The 25,576-nt window shown below is 38.3% G+C and overlaps 1 protein-coding gene across 11 annotated transcripts in view; it reads right to left on the bottom strand.

Annotated features, from left to right (window-relative positions):
- Nucleotides 1-25,576, bottom strand: part of SRPK2 (SRSF protein kinase 2) — a 142,447-nt gene that overhangs the window by 68,498 nt on the left and 48,373 nt on the right. The window contains exon 3 of one of the 11 annotated variants that reach the window (XM_065049079.1): nt 25,314-25,377. The exons of 5 other annotated variants lie outside the window; for them this stretch is intronic. In XM_065049079.1, the coding sequence (XP_064905151.1) occupies nt 25,314-25,351 (38 nt within the window). In that variant the 5' untranslated portion in view covers nt 25,352-25,377. 5 more of the 11 variants (XM_021298250.2, XM_021298146.2, XM_021298192.2 and 2 more) reach the window with 5 other exon arrangements.

Below are 25,576 nucleotides of genomic sequence, written 5' to 3'. Positions count from 1 at the left end.
GCCTGAAATGTTCTGATGTTTTGTTTTTGTTGTTTCGTATTTTTTTAAAACTTAAATTACTCTGCTCTTTGAAAGAGACTGGAAGAAATTCACTCATGGAAAGAATTAATTCTAAAAATAAACAGACTGCCTAAACTGTTAAAATCCTTGCTAAAGCCCCAAAATTTACCAAGAAACCTACCTAAAAACAGCACAGGTAACGGAAACACAGTAGTTTTATTTAGCCTATGGCTAGAAATAAAATAACAGTTCTTCTGTCTGCTTTCTGCCTCTGCCTAGGACCAAGTAATGATTATGAACTTCATCCAAATGACCCACATAAATTTGCTAAATCTAAAACTTCACAGAATTTTTATTGCATTTTTTTCTTTAGCGTATACTTGCATGAGCTTGAGTAAAACTAGTAATTTCATCTTCTTCTACACTCTAAAAATCACCGTAATGGAAATGAAAAGAACAGTTAATAATTGTGTCATTAAGTATATTGCTACATAAGTGACTACAAAGCCTAGACAAACTCCCCTGCAAGAAGTTAAATATGTAAGGTCGAAAAGACACAATGTGGCTACAAAGTGTTCTTCAATATTTTCCCTCTAAATCAAAATACTGAAAATAGAACTGGAATGTAGGTCTTTGGAGGAATATAAAAAAATAAAATAAAATTGAAAACAGCAACTACCAAAAAAATCTTTTCTTAAAAATACACTCTGCAGATCACATTTTTACAGCTCAATAACCAGCCCAAACCAAAGGAGGCCATGTTTTGCAGAACTAGTCTAAAATAAGCATGCAAAAAGGACAGTAAATTTTGAAAACTACTGCTGCAAAAGTGTATGAATAGAACAGCAAGTGACAGTTTTGCAAGTTGCTTTCAAACCAGCAGAATGTGCCCTCAATCCTTCCAGGATAGGGACTGCAGTTAAGACATGTCTGAATACAGGGTCTAATCCAGATCGAAAGCTTATAGATGTGGGCACACTACTCTGCCAACTCAACTTCAAAGGCCACAGTAGACCATGGTTCAAGAAGACTTAAATCTAAATTGTAACACAAACAGCTCTGAACCTTTACTTTTCCCACTTAATCTATGGTACTTCAGAAATGTTGCGAGTAATTAGTTAGTTAAAACAGGACAAGTCATCCTGAACGGTAGGATTATAAAAATTTCAAATGAATACTCAAACCTCAAAAAAAAAAAGAAAAAAAAAAAAAAAAAAAGAGAGAGAAAAACCCCACGGCGAACCAAACACATCTAAATCCCCCAGCATTTGTTTTAGGACTCAGCCTTCACTGCCAAGTGCATCATGGTGATTTTAAAAGCTGTAAAGGCCTAAAGACATAAGGAAATGAGGCTTACCAAGAACAGCAACAATCTTTTAATAAAGAGGTTTTGATACTGGCAATGAAGAGCAGACTAGCACTGAGGCTCAGAGTTCTTCATCAAGACTGACAATAAGCTGGTTCCTGTTAGAGCTGAGCAAAACGCTCCAAGCCCAAAGACATGTTAACTTTTTCTAGCTGGTTTGGTCTAGGAAAAGCATAAGGTATTCAGCAATGTTTACTGTTTGCATAGCAAAGTTATTTCCAAAAATCACCCTGTAGATAACCCTGTATCCACCCAGATGACGGACTGAGATCTTCAGATCAAGACTCATGGGATTTGGCTTCATCTCTGTTTCCACATTAGGTGTTCTTCAGCACTTCTTTAGTGACAAGCGCCTCGGCAAAACCCCACCATGGCTCTCCAGAAGAGCACTCCAGCAGGCCGGCTGCCTCGCTTCTGCCGCTGCCCTTGGGCTTCGCTTCACTCCCTGCTCACCAACACGGCCCCTGGTTACCTGCATGGTGAGACCTCTGCGCTCCCTCCGGCACTGGGTCCCAGGAAGTCTGGAAGAGCATGGTATGCATGGAAGTGCCCAGAGCAGGTAGACACTGACAAGCGCAACCAGCTGCAGGCACAGCTGTCCTTGGGTGTGATGGCACAGCCCGCCCGGGCTACACACCGAGAGCACAGTAAGGGCACAACTCACTGCACAGTGAGTCCCTCTGAGTTCTTGTCATGATACCCTTGCCCATGCAGTGAGGTCAAACCATCACAGACGTCGTAGCCTTGTCAGCATAACCAGGTAGCTTTAGCAGAAAAGTGGAGATGACACCTTTGAACATAAAAAGCTGAGCACTTCTGAAGGACCTACTGCCTGCACTACAGATGCTTTTCCTTTCTTAAATTAAGAAATGAGGGGAGAGAAACTACTGTAGCAAAGAAAATTACTCAAATACAATGTGAAGGCATCTAATTTAGACTCTCATTTTGTACTTAGACGAAAGAAATGTTCTCATAAGAAAAAAGATCACTGCATTTTCTAGCCAGGGAGTTACTGAATGTCTGTACACTGATATCCAACAAAGCCTGGAGCTTAAGTCACTTACCAATATACTGTACTCTCTACAAAATCAAGAGAGTTCTTGTTAAAATAAAGCATCACTTGCAGGGCCTGACAGTCAACTGGCTGACTTAGAGAGGATGCTCTTTGTAACAACACTGTAGAACAGTTTGTAAAAACTAAGCTAAAAATAAACTTGAATTTTGTGAGAAAAATAGTCTAGTGAAACAATTTATTAACCCACATTTTTATGAGAATTTTTTTTCCTCCCTTCTGGTAAAAGGAACAAACTGCAGTCCAGAGTTACGCAACTTATATAGTACCCTAAATCCCAAGTCACACCACCTGCCTTCAAAACTGCAAACCGGTCTGGCCAAGTACAGCCTTACTCTTGAACACCACTCAGGAAATGTCATTCAGATTTAAAAAAAATACAAGAATTAGACTGACAAGTGGGTGTCATATTCTAGGCAGCATGTGCGACATGTACATAGTGGTGAAATGGAACTCTAATTCTTAGCAGACTATAAGGAACTATTAACATCTCTAAAAATCCAGACTTGAGAAAAATGGAAGTGACACACAAGACAAAGATTTGCTTAATATTTATTCCTAGTTTCTAATTACAACTGATATTTGCACTTTTATTATACTTTTACTTCCCTTTCCAAAAGAAAGGGGAAAAAAAAAAAAGGAAGCAAATAATCTATGTACCTATTAAGTGTGGAGAAAGAGTGCAAGAGGCACAGCTGGCATTCACACAATTCCCCAAGTCGACACAACCTCACAGAGGCCTTCTGTTAGTTAGCTACACTACATTTCATTTATATGTCTTTTAAACCCATATTCCCAAACAAGACTTGATTCAAGAAAGCATTAATAAAGTCACAACTTCCTAATTTTTTGAGATATGGTTTTGCCTTTACAGACCATAAAATGGACTGTATTAACACCATATTTTTTTTTTAAAGGAAGAAACAAGAGCATTAAAAACTTGCAAAGAAGATTTTAAAGAATCTTTTATTTCCTTAAGTTTACAGCAATCGTGTTTTTTTGTTTTTTTAATAAACTTTTGAGGAATTCAAAAAAGATGAGCAAGTAGAATAAACCAGCATTTTCCATGGAAAATATTATTAGACTGTCACTAATCTGAACTGTGTCAAAATTTCATGACTAACCTTCTAAAAATGCCTCCTCATTTTGCTACAAAAAAGGGAGAGGTGTAACTTATTTTTATTTAAGGGTGTTTTTCAGCACTTCAAAGTATTTCCAAAGCTCTAGCTAAACAGAATATCACTGAACAAGCCTTGTAGCTTTCAGTAATTAAATTAGTGTGTGGCTGTAAGCAAAAATTTTATGATAGTACTATGGCAAGTGAAGACTGAAGTTAACATATAAGACTTGAGTCTAATGGCTGTGAGATGGTAACTAGCATAGGAAATCATCACAGAGATCTGAAGCACACACAAACAGAAAGGTGGATGCGATGCCAGCTACCACATGTAAGCACCAGAGAATGGAATTTATGCACCAGTTAAGAAAACAGAAAGGCAGCAGCTGAATCTATTTAAATTAAAAATGAATGCCATTTATCTGCAGAAACAGGCTATACAATAGCTTGAAACTTCTCAACTGTAACAGAAGCAAAACACTGAATTAAGAGTAGAAGAGAACCGGTAAAGTTTTTTGATTTTTAAAACAACTCAAAATCAGGATTGCAACCTAAAGCCACTAATATTAAGCCCTGAGGTTAATTCAGTAACTGTTAAAATTAGGAGGACAACAGAACTGAAATCTTCCCAGAACTAATAATCTTATTAGGAGAAAAAGTTCTGGCTTTGGTTCCTCTTACACATTAAAAGCAGACTTCAAAACACTGTCATGACTTCATTGATTCTGTATATACTTCCAGTCCTTCTGTTTCTATAAAAATACACATAAAATTTATACCATGCATACATTAAACAACCACAAAAACAGATAAATACTGAAAAGATTTGTCCAGTTTTGTGTGAACCCCATGACCTTGCATCTTTCTCAGGTATACTGTAATTATCTTGCTGCTGTCACCAAAACAAAAACAGACAAACAAAACAAAACAAAACAACACACAAAAAAATACCCCAGCACCACACCTTTTGGAATTTACATATTTTTCTTACTTCAGACATTGAACAATCATCTATGTTAGAAGATGTTTTAGGCGGCTAAAAGAATTATGTGGTTATGATTTCAGAGACACACTGGATCACTAACCTAAGAATCAAGATGAGATGTGAGGTTTTATTTCATTTTGTCCCCTCCACCCCAGTCTGACTTCACAAGGATTCAACAACTCTGTCACTTTAATTAAAACAGTGAGAACTACTAATGCACATTTGACTCATGCAAAAAACCTCCAGCAAAACAGGGAAGATACCAGACCATAAATTCTACTTAAAAGATGTAAAAAGCTGGATGAGATTATCAAAAACATATTGGAGAGTGGGAAGGGAACAGTCCAGAACACCTTCATAACTTCTGTATACATTTCAAAAATAAGAAAGTTTACTTCTTCTTTATTCTGTGCATGGCATGTTCAAAATTATAATAATTAGAAAGAAAACAGTCATGGTCTTCTGCTGAGCACCTGAAATGGCTTCAACAACTTACTAGTCACCATTTCAAAAGAGTCTTCACAATAAAGGACTATTACAGAATTACTTCTAGAACAATATTGAGTTTGTGATTTTTACTATATACTACTAATCACTTCCAAACCCACACACATTCATTTTTTCATATCTACAGACCTGAGACTTTATTCAGCGATCTACATTGACCAAGTTCTTTAAAAACTTCCTATGAAATTTCAACACCCCAAACTTGTATATGCAATTGAACCAAAGTTCTGCATTTTTAATACAAAAGAACAGAACTGGTTTTCTACCTGTAAAGAAACAATAACCAGCAGTTGCATATTTTTATCTTCAAAAAAATATTTTTCTTAACCTGAAGAGTTCAGAAACTGTCAGTGTCAAGAATGACCCATGAGTACTCAATAAGAAAAAGTCCAGATCTACTTGGGCCATTTTCATATTACAACTTAATCTTCTCAAAAATAAAACTTATCTTGAAATAGAGGGAACTACTTTGAGCTCTGCTAGCTGAACAGTGACACAAGTCAAATCAAGGTTGCATCTAGTTCGCTGTCCTATTTCTGATGGTGGCTGGAGGTGGACACCTTGGGAAAAGCACAGGAATGATCAAACATGCAACAAGAGCCAAACACCAGCCCAGTCTGCAACAACTTGCCATAGGGGCTTCCTGGGCTACAAATGGGATCTTTGTATTCAAACGCTCTTCAGTGAAGTATTTTTCTATGAACTTGTTCAGTCACCTCTAGAACCAATGAAAATTTAACATTAACATCCTGTAGTAAAGACTCCCACACACTTAACTGCCCATGTTTGAAGAATAATTTCCTTGTTTGGTTTTAGAAACTGTCTGCAAGCTCCCTGTATTGGAAGAAACAGTGAAAAAAAATTTATTTGCTTTTTTCATGTCACTCACAATTTCACAAATCCCATGTCAATCCTCTCAATCTTTTCTTACATTCTTTCTGAGATGGTGAGCAGGCAGAGTGCTATATTTAAGGCACAAGACACTGCGTATTTATCCACTGATCACGATTCCTTTCCTGGTAGTCCCCTGACATCCTACTTACAGTCCTATTAACAGCACTGAGCTGAGACATTCATGGATCCACTGCTCCTCCAATACTGACAATTGCACTAGATCTCATCACTAGATGTAAAGGATTTTCCCCCATGAGCTTCATTTTACATTTATTATACTTTTATGTACATTATCTCCCTCTTGTAGAGTTTCTTCCGTAAGTTTTCAGTAATCCCTCCATTTTACTATCAAGAACAAATCACTATGATCAGTACTAACATTACAAAAGCAGGAGCTCACCCTCTCCAATTTTTAGTCACCTGCCTCCAGCTGCACACCACTCTCTTGCTAAATCCAGGAAAAAACAAAATCCCTAAAGCAGATCAAACTGGTTAATGTTTTTGTTTCACCAGTTAAAAGTAGTGCACAGAGGAGCCACAAGTGATATCACTGATGCAAGATAGGGCATGGAATAAACAGCAGAAGAATATGCACAGCAGAAGAAGGAATAAATCATCACCTTTCATTCTTTCCTTTTTTTTTGGTGGCAGATCTTCCTGCATCTCCCTTTCCTGGGGCTACAAGTGGATCTGTGGTTCACTCATATGTACAGTCAACTTGATGGCTCCCTGCCACTGTGAGTCAGTCCTGCTCTTCCCTCCTCATAGTCACGGTCATGTAGTCCTGCCCTCTCCTTTCTACCAGCTCTCTCACTCCTTTATTCACTTCTTCAGGAGTTTGTTCTAACAAGCTGAAGCCTAACAGGCACGTTGCAAACTGAGTGCAAATGCAGGGATAATCACAGAATCATAGAATGTCCTGAGTTGGAAGGGAACCACAAGGATCATCGAGTCCAACTCCTGTCCCTGCATATGACAACCCCACAGTTCACACCGTGTGTCTGAGGGTGTTGTCCAGTCTCTTCTTGAACACTGTCAGGCCTGAGGCTGTGAAACCTCCCTGGGGAGCCTGTTCCAGTGCTCCAGCACCCTCTGGGTGAAGAACCTTTTCCAAACGTCCAACCTAAACACCCCCAGCACATCTTCCTGCCATTCCCTCAGGTTCTGTCATCCATCAGTAAAGAGAAGAGTCCAGTGCCAAACACATGATGGTGCAGACAAGACTGCACAGAAGATCGCTCAGTTATTTCAATACTAATGAGCTCTTGGGCTTGCTATTATTCAATATATCTTCTGATAGATTTTTATTAGAATTATCTCTTTAGAAACTGTCAGAGTGAAGCTTTACAACTGACTTAGGCTGATCCACGTTGATGTTTCCAGTGCAAGGGACTGTCCTGCCTTCTGCTTATATTCAGGCATTTCTTCTGCCTGCATTTGTGCTCACACTGCTATCCCACGTAGCTCCCTAATCCAGCTGAAAACCTCCCTCCATCCTCTCCGGAAATTTTCGGGATGATCAAACCTTCATCCAACTGACTGCATCAAAAGCACCAGTGCCAGCATTAGAGAGCAGCAGAAGCAAGTACTGGGGGTAAGCGAGATTTTAAATGTAGGCTTAAGCCAACTGCGAAATTCAGCTCTTGATGTGTATCTTCAATATGAAGCATCTCCTCCAGGAAATCTCACACAGCACCGTAAAAACCATGCAGCAACACATATAGCACAAATGGCTTAAAGGGTAAATACACGTGGTTCGTTGTGGACTCTTCACAAAGAATAAAACTCTGAGGTTACCATAAGGCTGGGTTATGCACCCCAACATTTATCCTGTAATGATACTGAAACATATATACACACACACAAACACTAATCATCTTATACTCTCAGTCTGTGCAGTACTGATGGCCTTGTACTGAAAAATCATTGCCATTCTATGTAGGTTTCAGCATCATCTTAACTAAGCCTGACTGACCTGATTAATTTGACATTCTTATGATAAAGAAACAAAGCATTTTTGAACAGAGGTTGACTTAATTAATGTAGAGAATCTATAAATAAGTGAAAAATTTAAAAATATAGGTATTATCTCTGTTTTGAGTTGAGATAGTTTGCCAGAGGTAGAAAGCTCGCTCGTTTTTACTGTATTAACAGGGTTCCTTTGCCAGGTGTTGCCTTTCTTCTCAGAATGAAACTGAATCGTGCAATATTTTTAGCCACTGATATTTGAACTATAATTTCTCAGGTCTCTCCTTCTTTTAAACTGTTCCAGAGAAAGCAAATGCCATCATCCTCCCTAAGTCACCTCGTCAAAAACTCGAATTGCAAATACTCTTCCTACCTCCAAACAGGACTATCAACAAGGCAGCCAGGCCTCCTGGGGTTACTAATCCTTAGATCAAATGTCTTTTCCTACTAGCATGATACAGTTACGTACTGTTCTAACTTGAAAGCTTAACAATCTTTCCTGCAACAAAAACATAACAGGTTTTAGGCAGGCTGAAATTGAAACATTTATTCTGGTCAATAATGGGTTCTTTCATGTCAAATGAGTCTCTGATGGCATTTAGACCTCCAGCTCCCAGCCGATGTACCCAGATCACTGAAATGGGCAATCAAACACTAAGATAATTTTCTAGGGTTTTTTTGGTGTTTTGTTTTGTCTTCTCCTTTCAATTCAGAAAAACTTTTCTTAAAATGTTACTGTTGTACTAGGGCTAGTATTTGAAAGAATTTTCCATTCCAAGGCTGGTCTAAGAAAGCTGTGGTATTGATTACAGATAACACCTTTTCACATTCCACAAGTAACTATTTGTTGCCATGCATAATACACTAAGCAGGATGTTAGAATGGGAACACATCATTACTTGACATGAATTCTAACAGGACTGCCAATGCCGTGCCTGAGCAGTGTTTTCATTTTTAGAAATACAGAGGCAATGCACTACAGAAGGTATGCTGCATGTGCAATCGTCACAGGTGAAAATGCTACGCTAGTAACTAACCTACAGTTAAACTAAATACTACTGGAAATCTCGTTTAAATTCCACAGCCAACATGGGATCACGGATGTTACCATCAGCCTTCTTCCCCACTTCCCCTTTCAAGAATGAAGTCCCCACTCTGGACGATTAATAATTATTGTTCCCCAAATACACGATGTGTCCCCAAACAGTGATGGCACTGTTGCACTGGTTTTTAAAATATCAATGCCCACATTCTCATTCTTTGTCAAAAAACCAGAATGTTTTAAAAGCCAAACAGTTCCACTGCTGTTAGTAAGAACTTCTGAGACAAGAAATTAAATGCCTTATACTCCACAGATTAATCGTTGCTGTTGATTTGTGAAATAGAAGATAAGAAAGATGTTGGACTAATTAATGCTCAAGACTGTAAAAACAGAAACTGTCAAAATGCAAGGATAGTCAGCTACCCTAGCTACTTTTAAGGATAGGTGATAAAATGTCATGCTTATGATGTTCTTGTCAGACATCCAGGATCCAGCAAAAAATCCCCAATATCTCAACTTTCATCACCTCAAACTGGAAGCAGTTGGGTAATAAGGCTCTACAAGAGTAAAGAAGCCTGTGCTTTGTACATGAGCTCTTCTTCCACATTGACCTTCAAGTAATGACTGACTCTAATTTTTGAGTGGCAACCATATACCCAAAACACTTGATGACTTTTTCCTATTATTGTTTAATTTTAATGTACATTAAGCCCCAAGTAATTAAGCAGTATGCTAGTCTGAAAAATTTCACTAATTGTCAAGAGGAAAGAAATGTCTGCCTAGGTGGCAGCTAGACATTAGAAGAATTAGTAAATAATTTAGTTATGGAATTATGCATTAACTCTATTTGCCATTTGATTACTGTGTATATTGAAAGACATGCCATATTCTTACTGCATAAAACAAATGAGCATTCATCTAGATTATTATGTTATTTTTTTCATCAGAATTTCTGTTAAATCCTAAAATTTGCATTGCGACATTTTCTTTTAGCTAATGCTTTAATGTTTGCAAACTTCAGCTACAATAGTGAGAACTAGAATTAAAAAAAAGTCCACAAAACAGTGCTGAAGTGTTAAGGCTGACTTAGAACAAGCACAAGATAATCCCAGGTGAATTTTTAAAACGTCAACATTAATCTTATTCTAGGGAAAAAAAATTAAAACCCCCTTGACAGCTTGTGGTACATGCAATTACTGTCCTTCTCACAGGTTCTCTCCTCCCACCCAGCACACAGGCTCTGGAACTTACCTGGTGTCCCAGGGAACTAACTCAGCTCATTGATGTGGAAAACTTGGGGGGGTGGGGGAGAGAAGAGGGGGAAAGAAGACCGGAACAAGTGAAAAAGCTGTGGCAGGACCACTCGTTTCAGCTGCAAAACTCTTGGGCTGAGGTCAGCCCTTCTCACAGAACCATACACAAGAGGTATTTATCCCATGCGGTTCAGTGAGAAGCATAAGGAGCCTGGGTAAGCTTATCATATCACCAGTCCCAAAATCTCGTTACAGAATTTGCCAGCAGGAAATATCCACCTAGAAGGCAGCTGGGGCAACATAAGGTATCACTAGCTCTCTAAATACTTGTTTCTGTGCCAGGAAGCTGCTTTCCTGTAGGAAAGTGAATAGAAAAGAGATGTGTTCAACTAATACCACACCCAAAAGTAGTCGCTCTTTAATTGAGGTGCTGCCTGAGACCAATTCCCTACTAAGCCCACACAGACCCAAGCAGGGCAGCAGTGCTGCCACTGAGCCCCCCACACTCACCTGCCCAGCTCATTACAGGTGTGCAGATGCACAACACCACCACCTGCTAGGAGCTTGAGAACAACAGCTATTTCCCACTGTAACATCAAAAAATTGCAAGAAAGCACAAGCTACACCAAAAGATAAATTAAAGTATGTTGAAAAATAGCAAAGAATCATCACATCCATGCCTTAGTTCCTCTCTGATCCATAAACTCATACACAACATGCAGAAATAAAAATGACACCAGTTGCAAGAATGAACAAAATGGCCTAGAAGTTAAAGAAGTATGAATATACAGCATTTGATAATCAAACACAGGCTTTTTGCTCTGTCACAGGCTGGCATAATTTCAGACACAGCACAATCAGACCCTGAGGGAGAGCAACGACTTCTGGTGCTCTGCCAAAAACCCTGAGGACAATTCAAACGTAGCTACTGATGAGCCCTGGAGGGAGATGCAGCAAGCTTTCCTTAGACAAGGATGCTGCCATCATCAACCCGGGGTAAAAGTGAGCTAGAAACAGGAGTACAGGATGGAGACAGGTATTTACAATCAATCTGGGTACAAATTAATACAGCTCATTGAAATCAAAGTTTCACCAGCTTCATTCAGTACCTGTTTCTTTTAGTGAGTGCTTCAATGTTTGCAAACTGCAACAGCAGGGAATACCATCCAAAAAGGCAACAAAAAAATGCTAAAGTGTTAAGACTGACTTAAAGCAAGTGCCAGAGAAGTCCAGGTGAATTTTGAAATTCAGTATCTTCTGTTCGAAAAAGATAAGAAATACTCAACTAAGTTAATTATGTAACAAATTTTTCAAGATATATTGCATTTACACCTGACTTTATATTTATGCTTTTCAGGAAACCAATAAAGATAATTTTTCCAAACTGAAGTCTCATTCTCATTTCCCCGGTGCAGAAATCATTCTCTTCAGATGGTATTTATGTCATGTCTTTCCACTAGTCATCTTTGTTAAGAAGAAACATATATACATCTTTCACACTGACAATGCCAGTCTTTAAGAAAAATCAAATCACTTGAAAGAAAACTTCTAAATAGACAAATCAGAATTATACCATCAAAAAGATATTGGCATCTCCTGTGAATAAAACATTTTCCTTTTGTGTTTATATCATGAACAAACATAATTACATACCAGCACTGTCATCTTAATTATGTTTATGGATTCCAGTTGAACACAAGCTTGGACTGTTCCAAAGTGCACAGATACATTATGTCCAATCAACTAAAACTGTTTTGTAGAAACAAACAAAAAAACCCCACCACAAACCCACATACCCTAAGCAATGCAAAATACGACTTAAGCAAAACACAGTATATTCAAGAGATTTCTGAAAAATTAAACTAGTAATTTCAGCAACACTGCAACAGTCTTTAGCAATATCTAGACATAACTGCCAAACGTAACTAGCGTGAGGCCCAGAAAACTAAGAAAAAAGACACTGACAAAGGATATACTTATTACAATACTGTTACTCTCTTTTTCTTGTATTTCGTAACGTGTTTTGTCCCTTAAATTTAACATAAATAGTGCATTTCATGATTTCCAGCAATTGTCTGTTAAGATGTGCATTTGAAGTCAACATACAAAATAAAAGCTGACTTACAAACTCTCAAGTTTTCACCTTCCTATCCAGTTAAGTGATTCACTCCAAATCAATCACCGCCACTGACACTTTATCAACATCACCCACACCTCTGCACAACAGCAATTTAAATCCTCCAATCTGGCACAAGAAAGTCAGCCTGTATTTCACTGAAGTTCTAGCAATTCCTATTAAAATGCCGTGAAATAACACTGTAATTGAGAGTAGACTTCTGCATTACTATGAAATTACAGGATTGAAGGCTAACAACAGTGACAAACATGCCAAAAAAACCCACCAACTATAAAGAAACTTCAAGACTTTCAATCTTCACACTTTAAATTATGAAACTTCGGACTCAAAAATCAGGAAGACTTGATTTAAAAAGGACTAGATTATTTGGGGGAAAATAAAAAGTATCAATACCTTCCTCCTCTGATTAATTAAACCACTCACTGTGATCCATTTACATTTGGCTTTAACAAAAACCTTAGTGCAAAAGTATGTTAGAGAATATAATTTTTAATTTACCATCGCAAAGCTATTTTTAAACAACATACATTTTATTACAGTGAAAATACAAACTACTTTTCATAATCCTCCAAAGCAGTCTGTGACTGAACTCTGCCAACAGACTGAGTATGAAAATCCTGTCGATACCTTTCTCTAAGAATTCTGCATAATCCTGCTTCCAGAAAAATCACTTTTACTTAGCAAGAATTACTTTCTTTTTTCATTGCCTACTGATTCTTCAGTATCTAGGTCATACAGTAGACTACCAGAACTACTTGAAAAGCTACAACATAAATTGAAGTACTATAGCCTGTGATCCTCCTATCCAATCAATGCAAGAAACAAATCAACAGGAAACACAAAATATATTCAGGTGGGGCTAAAATGGATGGAGAAAACATTCCGGTTGATAGTACTGAACACTTGCAGTATGCCAGTAAACACTGAGGTTTACATCTGCATAAAAATAGCTGTAGCCCACTAATTATCATGATTTGTCTATCCTAACAAAAATGCAGTGCAACGTGTTTTGCAATAAAATCCTTGTGCCCCAATATCCATGCTGACAGTCAACTGCATTAAACTCAGAATTAGTTTTTACCCATCTCTATTTACATTAAAATATGATAATTCTCATTTCCTTTAAATACATAACACTTTAAATATTTAATCCATATCCTCCTTGTTTTTTGTAAAAAATTTTCATTGCCAAACTCCTGTCAATGAGCTACTCAATAAGCCAATTGTTCAATTTTTTTCTGTAATTCTGATTATCTACAGTTTGCATTCTATTATTTAGAATGGGCTGGTACCAGCTTACAACATACAAGTCAAAAGTAAAAATAACTTTCCAGGTGTTTAACTATGAAGAAACTGTTCAAGTTTTCCCAGTTATTATCTCACAGCAGTTTCTGCACAAACCAAAATGATGGTTTTGTTAGCAATGAATAAAGATGAGACTGCCCAAGGAAAGAGAAAGTTTCGATATTACTTGGCACACGACAAGATTATCACATCATTAAATAATTCAGTAAAAAGCTTTATTTGTCACAACTAAGGCTATGAATTTACCATAAATAAATAAGTAAACAACCCAACCAACCCAAATCTTATTTTAGGTCATATGTGAAGTAATACAGAAAAGCAATCATATAGAAGATGAGGGCGGTGGGGAGGAAGAGAATAAAACAGGATGGACCATATCTGAACACTCTCGCCCTTGAGAAGTCAAGGGAGGAGCTGGCAGGAGCCTGGGAAGACAGATCCTAAAGCAACTCACACCTGTCCAAGGGAAAGGCCCGACCAGAGCTATTTGCAGTAAAGGGCAGGAGTCTTCAGATGCCAGGCAATGAGACCTGGGAACAAACTGCAGAGCCCAGAAAACGAATAAAGTTATTATAATGGGCATAAAGACTTTTTTTTCCAAGTTATACTTTAGGTATGGCTTTGTTGTCCTAAAAAAATAATGTCTGTGATCAGGCTGCTCTCTGAAGAATTCTGTATTTGGCTGCAATCGAGGCTGACGGTTGGACTGAATACCCTCCTTTTAGTCCAAGTGAAAAAGGAACATTAGGTCTTTCACACAACAGCTGTAAAAAAAAAGAAAAAACAAAACAAAAAAGCCAACCACAAACCGAAACAAAACCACACTGTCCAAAGCACTGACAAATCAAATCAAGTCAGTCAAACTGTAAAGCATGTGAAGAATTAAGAATTTTATAAATAACAATTATGAAATTAAAGGTGTTAGGGAAAATGGTTGCAGTGATATACACCTCTGTGTTTTAAGCAGGAAAAAAAAGAGCAAAAATGCTGTGCCTAAGGTCTCATGAACTAAGGTGCCTAAGGTCTCATGAACAAGAGTTGTGTGGAGGTTTTTTGGGTACTGGGTTTTGGTTTGGTTTTTTTTTAGTACAGTGCCTGCTAGACAGGCAGACTTGAAAACATCAGCAAAATAGCTGCTTGTTGGACTTTGTTTCTACTCTGCTCATGCAAATAGAGCTCTGTTTACATTCTTTGTAAATAAACAGGACTGCACATACACAAAAAAGTCTCACAACCCTCAAATCACATAATCTATTTCTCTTCCTGAGAGAAGCAACTTGGCAAAGCCTCAAGTACTAGCTAGCTTGTGGGCTCTTACAATAGAAATAATACATGCCAGGTTTTCTGAATACAGATGTCAGCCAAATACTGGCTAATACATTGTGGGTCTGTGTTTTTTGCCTGCTCAGCTACCTTGCAAAGGAATTGAGCAATCTCTTGACGCTGGCAGATCAAATTAACAACTGGCCTTCCTATCCACCTTGGAGACATCACTCCCCTTCTAAACAAGGATATACAATCGCTTTTCATTTTTCTTAAACGGGCCCAAGAACTACTTTTTATTGCTATTATCAGACCGGAACGCACAGAGGCAGGATTTGTAGTCTGAGTTGGTTTATGCTCCAGAACTCCCTACTATTATTATGCATCTCTGTGCTATCTTACCTCAATTGGGTTTTGCAACAAGCACAGAGGACAAGTTCAACAGAGTAAGTAGCGCTACTTGCTTGCAGTCATTGCTCAGCTTTGCCTTTATTAGATGTATGAGCCTAACATCTCCAGCAGGTGTAGGTCTAAAGCATAGAGTATAAATTTAACACATTGTAAGAAGATACCTCAGTTTTCCTTTCCAGAAATACAGGTCTACAAACTGAATAGGAGTTAAGTAGCAGGCAAAACTCAGCATTGCTAAATTTCTATGAGACCGAGAAGCAGTAGCAAAGGAACCATGCATTTTGTATCCTCAGCTGATCTCAATCTTTCGGATGCCCTTGTCAGACGCCAAATACCCAAACAGACCTAGATCCAGTTTTGACAGGTGCTATTAGGCCCCTGGGAGACCAGTGTTAGGTTATCTGATTAAAGGCTAATCATAATAGAAACAGATCCAGCGAGGATCAGCAGAAAAACATCAGGTAGATAAACCCTAACAAACTAATCGGTGAAAATGGAGCACCTGAATCAACTTCCCTCAAAACCATCAATTAGATCATATTCCCTTAGTGTGAAACCCACCAAGAAGAGTTAAGCAGGAAATACCTTGAAAACTAAAGGTTAGTTAGGAGTAAACTAAAGGCCTTAGGAGTACAGGACTTATTATGGGATGCACAGAGGAAGAACATTTTGGGATTGTGTAAAACTTACCATGGGATTGTAAGAATATGCAAAACATTATGAAATGTTTAGGGGAAGGCAGTAGAGGCAGAGAAAGACAGAGATAAAAGTGGATAAGGGAGAAACAAGCATGGGAAAACAGCAGGGAAAGAGAATAAATGGAGTAGGTCAAGCACAAATGGGTGGATGATCAGTGCACTTGTCGGAGCCCTGCCCTTGATCACAACGGTCTATCCTATATTGTTTTTAGCCCTATTTCTGCCTTCTTTGTGAATACACTTTCTATTCTGTGTATGTATGAACTCAAGCCAACTTCAAGCCAGACTGGCCAGCAAGTAGATAAGAGGTCTAAATATTAATACTAGCAACCAGAGTGAGCAGACAAACCCCAGGGGCTCACAAGTCTAGCTGCCAGCAACTGGGGCACACCAATGGGTCAAGGCTTCAGCAGCTACACAGACCATTTAAAATCGGCTACTGGGGAGACCCATATAGTGTGTGTGTGAGTTTGTGTTGAAAATTCCACTTGTGGACTTCCATGCTGCAGAGCTGGAAACTAGGAACCAGACTGGGCTGTCTGTGCAGTTGAGTGCTCTGTGTACATTTATGTGGGTGCTAATAAAAGCACTGTTTTGTGTCTCTGTTGATCAGTGTGGCCAGCTGTGTACTCATTTTCTCCATGGGAGCGTGCATGCAGGCACGCACACCTATAGGGAATAAGCACTCGGTCTCGTTAGGGGCTGGCCCTCGGGACACAGAACCGCAGCTGCCTTGCACTCACCTATTTAGCTGGGACAGGAGAGACACCACTGGGACCCAGCGCCCTCTGCATCTGGTTACCTCTGACAACTGGCGTGGCTAAAAGGACACACACCTTTAGCACATTTCTTAGCAAAGCTACCGGTAACACTTTGAAGGTGTAGTGTAAAAAGCTGCCTTACGTTCGAGTTTGGGGTAGTCTATGCCTGTGTTTTGCTAAGGCGTTTTGTAAGCCACTGAGTATTTATACGATAGCAAAAAAATGTATTAGCATTCTCAGGCACCATTCTACTTCAATTGGATGTCCTCTGGTTCTTTTAATAGCCCTTGAAATTCCTATGTGCTAAACACATTTGAAAGGAATCTCAACTGGATCTTTCCTACATGTTTTCAAGTCAGGACTCAAGTGCACACTGTTACAACAGTAATGTTATACAGAAGAGTAACACAAATAAAGCAAAAACACAGATGAAACAAAGTAGATCTAAATTAAATTACAGGAACACATTTACTAAGTTTGCCTTGGAGAAACTTGTAAACGGATTTCCAATGAAGAGCAACAGCCCCTTTAAATACTAGTGGTCTGCACAAAGTATCATGCGTTCTCTGGCAGTACACTACCGCCAGGGAGCCCAAGGAACGGGGTCTATATTAATTAATCATCTCAGTAATCCACCCACAGATATCATGAGTACTTGTGAGAAAGGAAGACTTTTCTTCCTTGATCACCAAGAACTTCTTTGCAAGATCACCAATAATTTCTTTGTGAGTTCTACATTCTTTTGCTTCCATTGCATTCAGAGGAAGACTGTGTCTTTTTTTATTTGGCTTTCTAGACTAATACTGAAACATTAATTACTTGGGAAGGAGCCAAGTGAGACTTCAAACTAAGTATATAAAGACTGTTTGCACTCTTATTTATATTACATTAGAATTAAATTTTTTAATTGATAAAAATGTACTTCAGAATCATTGTGGTTGACCATCTTTTTCATATCTCGTAGGGAGGTCCTGGTCCAAAGCTGTATTACAGCCTTCTCGGAAGCAGACACCGCTCACAGCTAAGACACCAGGCAGCAGTGGAAATTCCTGATTCTTGTCACATACGCAACAGGAGCTGTCAGAAAGGCTTTACACTGTCATACTGGGGATGACAAAGCACCTCTCTGAGGAAACCACTACACGTGGTCTCCTATGGGTAAAGTAATCCTTTTATAGAAGGACTCATAAAGAACAGAGCTAATTCCAAACGTCTTCCATTCTAGTTCATGGCATGGAATAAACAGAGGTTGATAGTCTGTTCGGTATGTGGGCATAACAGGAACTGAACGCTTCTGTGGACATTGGCCATAGCAGCTGAAGATGACAGACAACAAGAACATGCAGGTCCTGATGCTGGATACAGAATAATAAAACAGCTGTCCACTGAAACCCGTAGGAATTTCAGATCCCTTCTCCACCTCCACACACACAAAAATAATCCCACTGCTGGATATTCTGATAAAGAGGTTACCAAAATTAAATAATACCGTCTCTTTATAGTAGTATTAATGGCAAAAACAGTTCTCCCAGTTTCTGCCAGAACTACTGCTAATATTTAAGTTTTGACAATACAGAACAAACATGTAGCTTAAGAAGAGTTTCTGCACTCATAGGGCCTTCTTTGCCCCTAAAAAAGATAAACAAGATACACTCTATCCTCATGCTCAGTAATACCAAGCAACAGAAGTGAGGACAAGTCCTTCCCTTCTCAGTAAGGCTGTGAACAGCCCAGTAGATTTGAGGCACAGGAAGTTGTTTCATGAAAACAAAGCACTGAGTTCTTAAAATGTTTCATGTTACTCCAATGGTATTTTGCCAAATAAGAATTAGCTTTAGGAAATTCTCTTCCATGGAATCACGCTGCTCCAAGTTTTGGAAAAAAAGTCTTCAAGATTAACTAGCACAACATTGAAATACAGATGTTTCACAAGCTTTCAAGAGAAGAAAATATGATCTTTTAGTAAATGAGCTATCACCAATTTACAGTAATTTGTTGTTCCAGAAGACAAGATAAAGTTAGAATTAGGACACATTTATCAGTACAGAGAGGTTATTTCAAGTGCCTTCTGAGCATCTTATTAAAAACAACAGTCAAAATTTCATACAAATGTAACATCTACATGGGATGTGGTTCTAGTCTCCACCATTCTCCAGTCACGTAAGAGAAGCAATCAACCAGCCTAATTGACCTAAAGTTATAATCAGAGGAGGAAAGCTGTGTAGACAAACCTGGTAAAGAACTGGCACTCCTTTGTTTGTAGCATATATAAACGGCAGAGCTTGCAGCTGCACACATTTGTTTGTAATTGGAGCTTTAAAGAATAAAAAGAAACGAAAAAAAGCAAAGCAAAAGAAAACAGCCATTCACTACCCATCTAGGCAGCAGCATGAGTTAGGCATCCTAGATGAGACGACTTGCATATTTGTTTTTAAGGTAACAGTGACTGGATTTTGTCAGAGAGTTTACCCAAGCCTAAGGGTGAGCGTCTTGAAGAAAATACAGAAGCACCTGGGGTAGATCCTGGCTCAGGAGTGTAAAATTCCTACAAACAGAACGAGTAAAAGACCTTCTGGTCACAGCACCCTTTGGACAGAAAATGCATTTTTCAATCAAACAGAAAGACTGACAGATATCCTCCAAACTGTATGGCAGGATTCACTGCAACTCACAAGCTAAGAGATGCCACAAATTCCTGCTAATATGCTTATAATGCAGAAAATATGCAACAAAATGGAATGCTTATATTGGCATGCATTTCCTTAACCTGTTGCTTAGCATCTCTTGGTAACTACCACAACTGTGGATCAATTAAAATACACATTTCACATCACAGTAAGTTTGCTGACTTACATGAACATCTAAATATTTTGTTATTCATCTGTAAGTATAGAATGCGAAGATGGAGAAAACCACAATGGAAATTATCCTGTAACACCGCATAGCAAAAGAAACGCAGTCACTCAGCATAGGTTCACACTGTTTTATGCAATTTATACGGTAATGTTCCCTCACCATCCAGTCTAGGGGCCTGGAGTGGACATTTTAAAAAAGACATGATTAAGACGGCGATTAGGCAAAAAGTTTTAAGTCATGTAATTAAATATCAAAGTACCTTATTTTTTTACACATAGCAGAAATTCCAGGCAGACACAAAACCAGACAAAATCTATCACTAAAAAATAAAATACACTCCAAATTCTAAATCTGTTCAAAGCCTGTTGCTAAACTGATATAGACACCACCAGCTCTAAAAAAAACAAAAAACTGTCCCCTAAATACATCACCTTGAGTGAAAAAGCTGCTCCACAAGTGGCTGCTTCTGCATCCACTATTTCCATATTTTTTCCTTCTTTCCTTCCACACAAGCACAACAGCAACTTGCAGCATACCTTGTCTCCTCATCCCTTTCACACTTCACTTAAAGGCTCTGCGCACTAACACAATGAGCTTGTGAAACTTTCAATACAAAATATACACAAAACATAGGATTTGTTTTGTTCCCATTTTAGTAATCTAGAATTAAGTATTTAGTCTAAGATAGCTATATATGCACATTGTCACCAGACTTTGGCAGTGGAATGAAGTGTTTCTTTGGAAAAATATCTTAGGACCCACATTAAGACAGGATTATTTCCTCCCTATTTCCCAGATAAAATACAACAAATAGCAGTATTAGCCTGAAATTTGGGAAAAATAAAAAAAGGAAAAAACATACACAGTTCATTGTTAACATGTATTACTTTAAAAAAACCCGAAAAACTAAAGTTGTACGACTAGTAAAAATAAATGTGAAGTGTCCTGAAATGGAAGTTAGGCAATATTTCTTTTACACTAAAAAAAGGAAAAAAAAAGAAAACACCACCACCCACAAAAACAACACGAGGGAAGACAGATCAAGATATTTTTAAAATACATTTAAAAGTTAGTGGAAATGATGAAATTATTCTTGTATTTTTTGCTTCAATGTTCATTACATAAGTAACAATAGAATTGTTATCTTACAATGCCCTATTATCTAGTAATTATTCCAAAACATTTATCTTACACACAGCAACATCAGCTCATACTGAATGTTGTGAGCTGATGGTTTGTCTACTTTTAAACATGTGTTTCATTTCTGTAATTCGTTACAAGTGACATTTCTGTTTTGGGAGAAGTAGAGCATCCACAATTAAAATTAAAAAAACACGTGCGCGCACACACACAAAACCCACAACAAACACACAACACCAGGAAAAAAAACCCCGCATTCCCAAACCTGATGGAATCTTTCAGCATCACAACCTGTTTCACAATGCCTCATATCAACTAACATTAGATCTCTTAGAAAATGAAGCAGAGGGTACTCGGTCTCCATCTTTTTTCTTCCTCCTCATTATTTTAGATTTCTTTCTCCTTTAACCCTGACTGCATTCTTGGAATGACCTGATGAGGAAACCATGTAAAAGCATTGAAAAGTACATTAATTTGCTCTATAAAGATAAATTACAAAGAAAGAGAGGTATACATAGCCCAAGGCTAAAAAAAAAATAAAATAACAACTGTCCTTAAACCTTGCTTGCACCACCCCACCCCAAATACTTCTACATATTGAGTAACACAAACTTTGCTGTCCTACTGTCTATTGAAAGTATCTTCCCTTTACGGCTATTTATAAAAGCCCTCAAAATCATGAAAATTGAATTATATACACACCACTGATCTACTTTAAGACTGCTCATGAGTGGCTGCTATTATTTTTTTGAAAAAAACACTGAAGCAGAAATTCATTTTAAAGAAACGTGCATTTGCAGCTGTTACAAAAAGACAGGAAAAGAGCACATCAAATACTTCAGACTTTTCAGCCTTGCTAGTAAGCTTTACCAGTAAATATCCTGTGGTCAAACTGCATTGCTAAGATGACATATTATAAATTTAGAACCCAAAAGCAAAGCTAAAAAAAATACCAATTTCTTTGTCCTAAAGTACGGAAAAGAAAAATACTGTATACATTAGGTTTGCAGTCTAAGAAGTAGAAAGTGATCCAGGAGGAAGAACCAACTTTTCTCAAAGCAAATGAAACAGAAACTTAAAAGTATCTCCACAAAGCCCTAAAAAATTTTAATAAAAAAAAAAATAAAAAATAAAAATCTGTACAGCTCAAAGGGTTGACTGTACTGTACATGAGTAGAGCGTGTAACTCATACAACAGAAATTAAAATATTTTTGCTTTCTCAGGGGTCTTGAAAGATCATCCTCCTCCATCTGGCTGGTGCTACTCGCGCTTTCTAATGACATGGCAGGGTTTGGACAAGTAACCTCATGCAGCCTTCCCTGAAACATAAAGAATGCAGGGATACACGGTAGTTAAATTACTGCTTATTAGATAAAGAAACCAGGCGTGTGTCACACCATAAGCATGCTGGAGGAAAACATTTCCACGGTATACCTAAAGCTCAGACATCCAAACAAATCAATTCAGTGTAAGAGGCTCCAGTCGGTTACCTGATCCACCGTAACCTCCACGTGCACACGCGCATCGTCGTTACCCAGGCTACCTTATCAACAGGGGACTTTGTCACAGGCTGCTAACGCCTGCACCGCACAGGCAGCGTTCACCAGTCAGGAATTTTGGACTTACAGATGCTGTCTGGGTCTGCTTAATCAAATATCCCGTAACACACCAAAACACTGTTATCTTATCCCTCCATCTGCAGTTACAGTCTTTCTAGGGGGCAGGTGAGGAGAAAGGAACAATGAATCTAACTACAAAAAAAAATGTCTCAGGTTTGTGCTGATCTACTTTTCAAGGCGGCAATGTCTCTACCATTTCAGAGGATCCTCAACAAAAGGGTTCATGTCTCACTTTCTTGCCAACATCTCCTAAAAGCCTCTTAAAAACATAACAACCAACTATCCTAAGAGAATGTTGTATGATTTCTAAAATGTTGAGCTTCCATAAAAGCCAAACCATCCATTATATTTCAGATCACTTCTCTTTTTTTATTTCCTCTAGAATAGGACAACATGTTGGACTTGGCAAGCGAGTAGGAAAACCTACAAACACTGAACTCTCTTGTAAAAACAAAGACCGACCAAAGAAAGAGGCAAGTGATGGGCTTCTCTCTCGTTCCTCCTCTATTCCCGTTTCACTAGTTTCTGTAAATGCAGGGAGCAGCTCCTCTCCTCTCCCCTCCCTTCCCACTGTACAAGTGCTGTCTGGCAGCCTCTGCTAGCGTGGAAAACAAGGAACAAGACATGGACACTTTCAGATCTTCCACCCAGGATTTCCACCCGGAGCACTCAAGCTTGTCAAAAGTCCAACCACTAGGAGCAAGGGTAAAAACAGATAATAAAAAAATATGCAAGTGTGGATTATTCCCTTTATGCGTTTGTCAAAAACATGCCTACTTTCATGTCTGTATGGTATGAACACACACTGCAGTTTTGCTATGCAGCAGATTGAGGACAGTTTTGCAGTTCAAACACTCAATACTATATTTTTTTTTCTTAAAAACGTCTTATGCAGTAATTTTGGAAGGGTCTTGAAAGGAACTGGCATCTAATAGGATAGACAGCACTGTTTCATAATAGCTTGCAAAAAAAAATCAGTCTATTTTTAGACAGACAAAAAGAATGTGATTATTTAAAAAAACAAAATCTCAGATAATATATAAAGTTGTTTCCATTTATAACTGGCCACGTACATTGTGCAGCTGATGAGTCAAATCAATCTCCAGGTGAACAGTACCATATATTTAAATCCTCAAAAGAAATCTATATGCATATACAACATTCACATTTTAATCTTTATTGCAAGATAACAAATCATGCTGTTATGAAATGTTACTTTTTAATGAAAAGCATTCAAATGGATCTCAGACAAATGATGCTTTTCCAGTTACATGTTACAACCCTTTACAGGGATGTATTCATCTAAGGACTACCATTAGTTCAACTATGAGCATGTTTTGCTCAAAACCAGACTGATCAGCTTTACCATACTGCATAAAATAGACAAAATAAATACCTATATTATATAATTAATTCCCCCACAGCAATGCCAACAAAAGCGCTCCAAAAAAACAAGTGAACACCTGTTTCCTTTACTATTTTCACCACATCATCCCCTCTGTTATTACCACCATTTTATTAGCATTGTGTTGAAAAATTTCAGGCATCAGGGTAGGATAGAGATAAACAAGTAAACATTAACATTTTCTTTCATGATTCTTAATTTTGAATATATAAATAAATATATCTCACAGCTCTTCTTATATTTCTCCATTTTGGAAAGGTGACTTAACAACCCATTCCCCCCCACCATTTTCTGTATCTCTCATTGTTGATATTTTGTTATACAGCTGGTGAAAGGCAATGCATTCTGCTTCTACATCTTACACATATAAATCAAAATAAACTGTTCATTTTGTTTTTTAAAACCATGCATGCCACACAAGCACTCCTTCATTCTGAAAAATGCCTTTTAGTCTGTTTCCCTTAGACAGCTTTCAGTACATTATCATGTCTTTCTATGCTAAGCCATGCAATAAAACGTACCTTAGATAATAATTTAAATTAAACATACAGTTTTAGTGCTTAAAATTAATAATTATATTGTTTTTCCAACATCCAATATTAAAATGGCAAAACAGAACATTCAGATGGTCGTTTGCATGCAGACAAAATGATTCCTGCAAATAATTTGGAAGAAAAAACATGATATTATGTTGCTCTGGATTTAGGGAATTTTTAAAATAAAAATCTCCCTCAAAACCCAGTTGCAAGCAAAACAGAAGTGTGCAGGGCTGGACCATTTAAAATCATCAAAATAATCACCAGAAGGTGATATTTCACAACTGAAAACTTCAAGTGCATTTAGTACCTCGAAATACTTCTTTAAAACGAAACAGCTACTTGAAATTGTGATAATCTGATTGACAGATAAAATAATTGCTTTAAAAACACTTCTGAGTCATTTCGTCCTTACCTGCAGGCATGAACCATCACTGCATGCAGTGACTGCTCCATTTCCTAGCACAGACTTGAACACGGATCACATCTATCTTACAGAATGTGACTAATCGGAGGATTTTGCAAAGGAGCTACTTTGCAAAGGACACTCCCTTTCCACATAACAGGACATGAAGCGCTTCACCAAGTTATTATATTTCCTATGCATCTAAATTGAAAGGAACCCTTTGCAACCGCGGAACGGTTTCCTGCAACACAACAAAAAACGCGAGGTCTTCAAAAATTCGAAACCGAGATGCTGTTGGCGTGACAGTGAAAAGGAGCAGGGTTTGCAACACCAGCACACACAAACCAGCAGCCTGCTCTAGGATGATTTGCATGCTGCAGCCCAGCAGGCTTCGTTTAAAAAGAAATAATCAATAAATCTCTGCAAAAACCCACAAAGCTTAACCAAAAAGAGCCAATGGATACGGTACAATAACCAGCATGCAATAGGTGAAGGATACCAGCAAACTTGACACGGAAAATGAGGCAGCCCTGCGCCGCTGCTGGCGTTCATGCGGGAGATGCAGCCGTACCTTTCTGAAGAGGACGACTTCTCAGAGTTAACTGACATCAGCAGCTCAATCTTCTGCTTGATTTCTGGAAAAATCAGAGAATATTCACAACCGAGACCGCCGGGCCCTCGCTCTCCAAAGTCTTATTAAGCGGAGGATTTTATTTCCCTCAGCCCTTTTGTTCGGGAGGAGGCCGCAGCACTGGGTGCGGGTGCGAGGGCCGGCCCAGCCGCGCTCTGAGGGGACGAGGCGGGAGGCGGCGGGGCCGGGCCGGCCCGCGCACA

This window comes from Columba livia, chromosome 1 (genome assembly GCF_036013475.1).
Source record: "Columba livia isolate bColLiv1 breed racing homer chromosome 1, bColLiv1.pat.W.v2, whole genome shotgun sequence".
NCBI classification, from domain to species: Eukaryota; Metazoa; Chordata; class Aves; order Columbiformes; family Columbidae; genus Columba; species Columba livia.
This window is presented reverse-complemented; position numbering and strand designations above follow the sequence as displayed.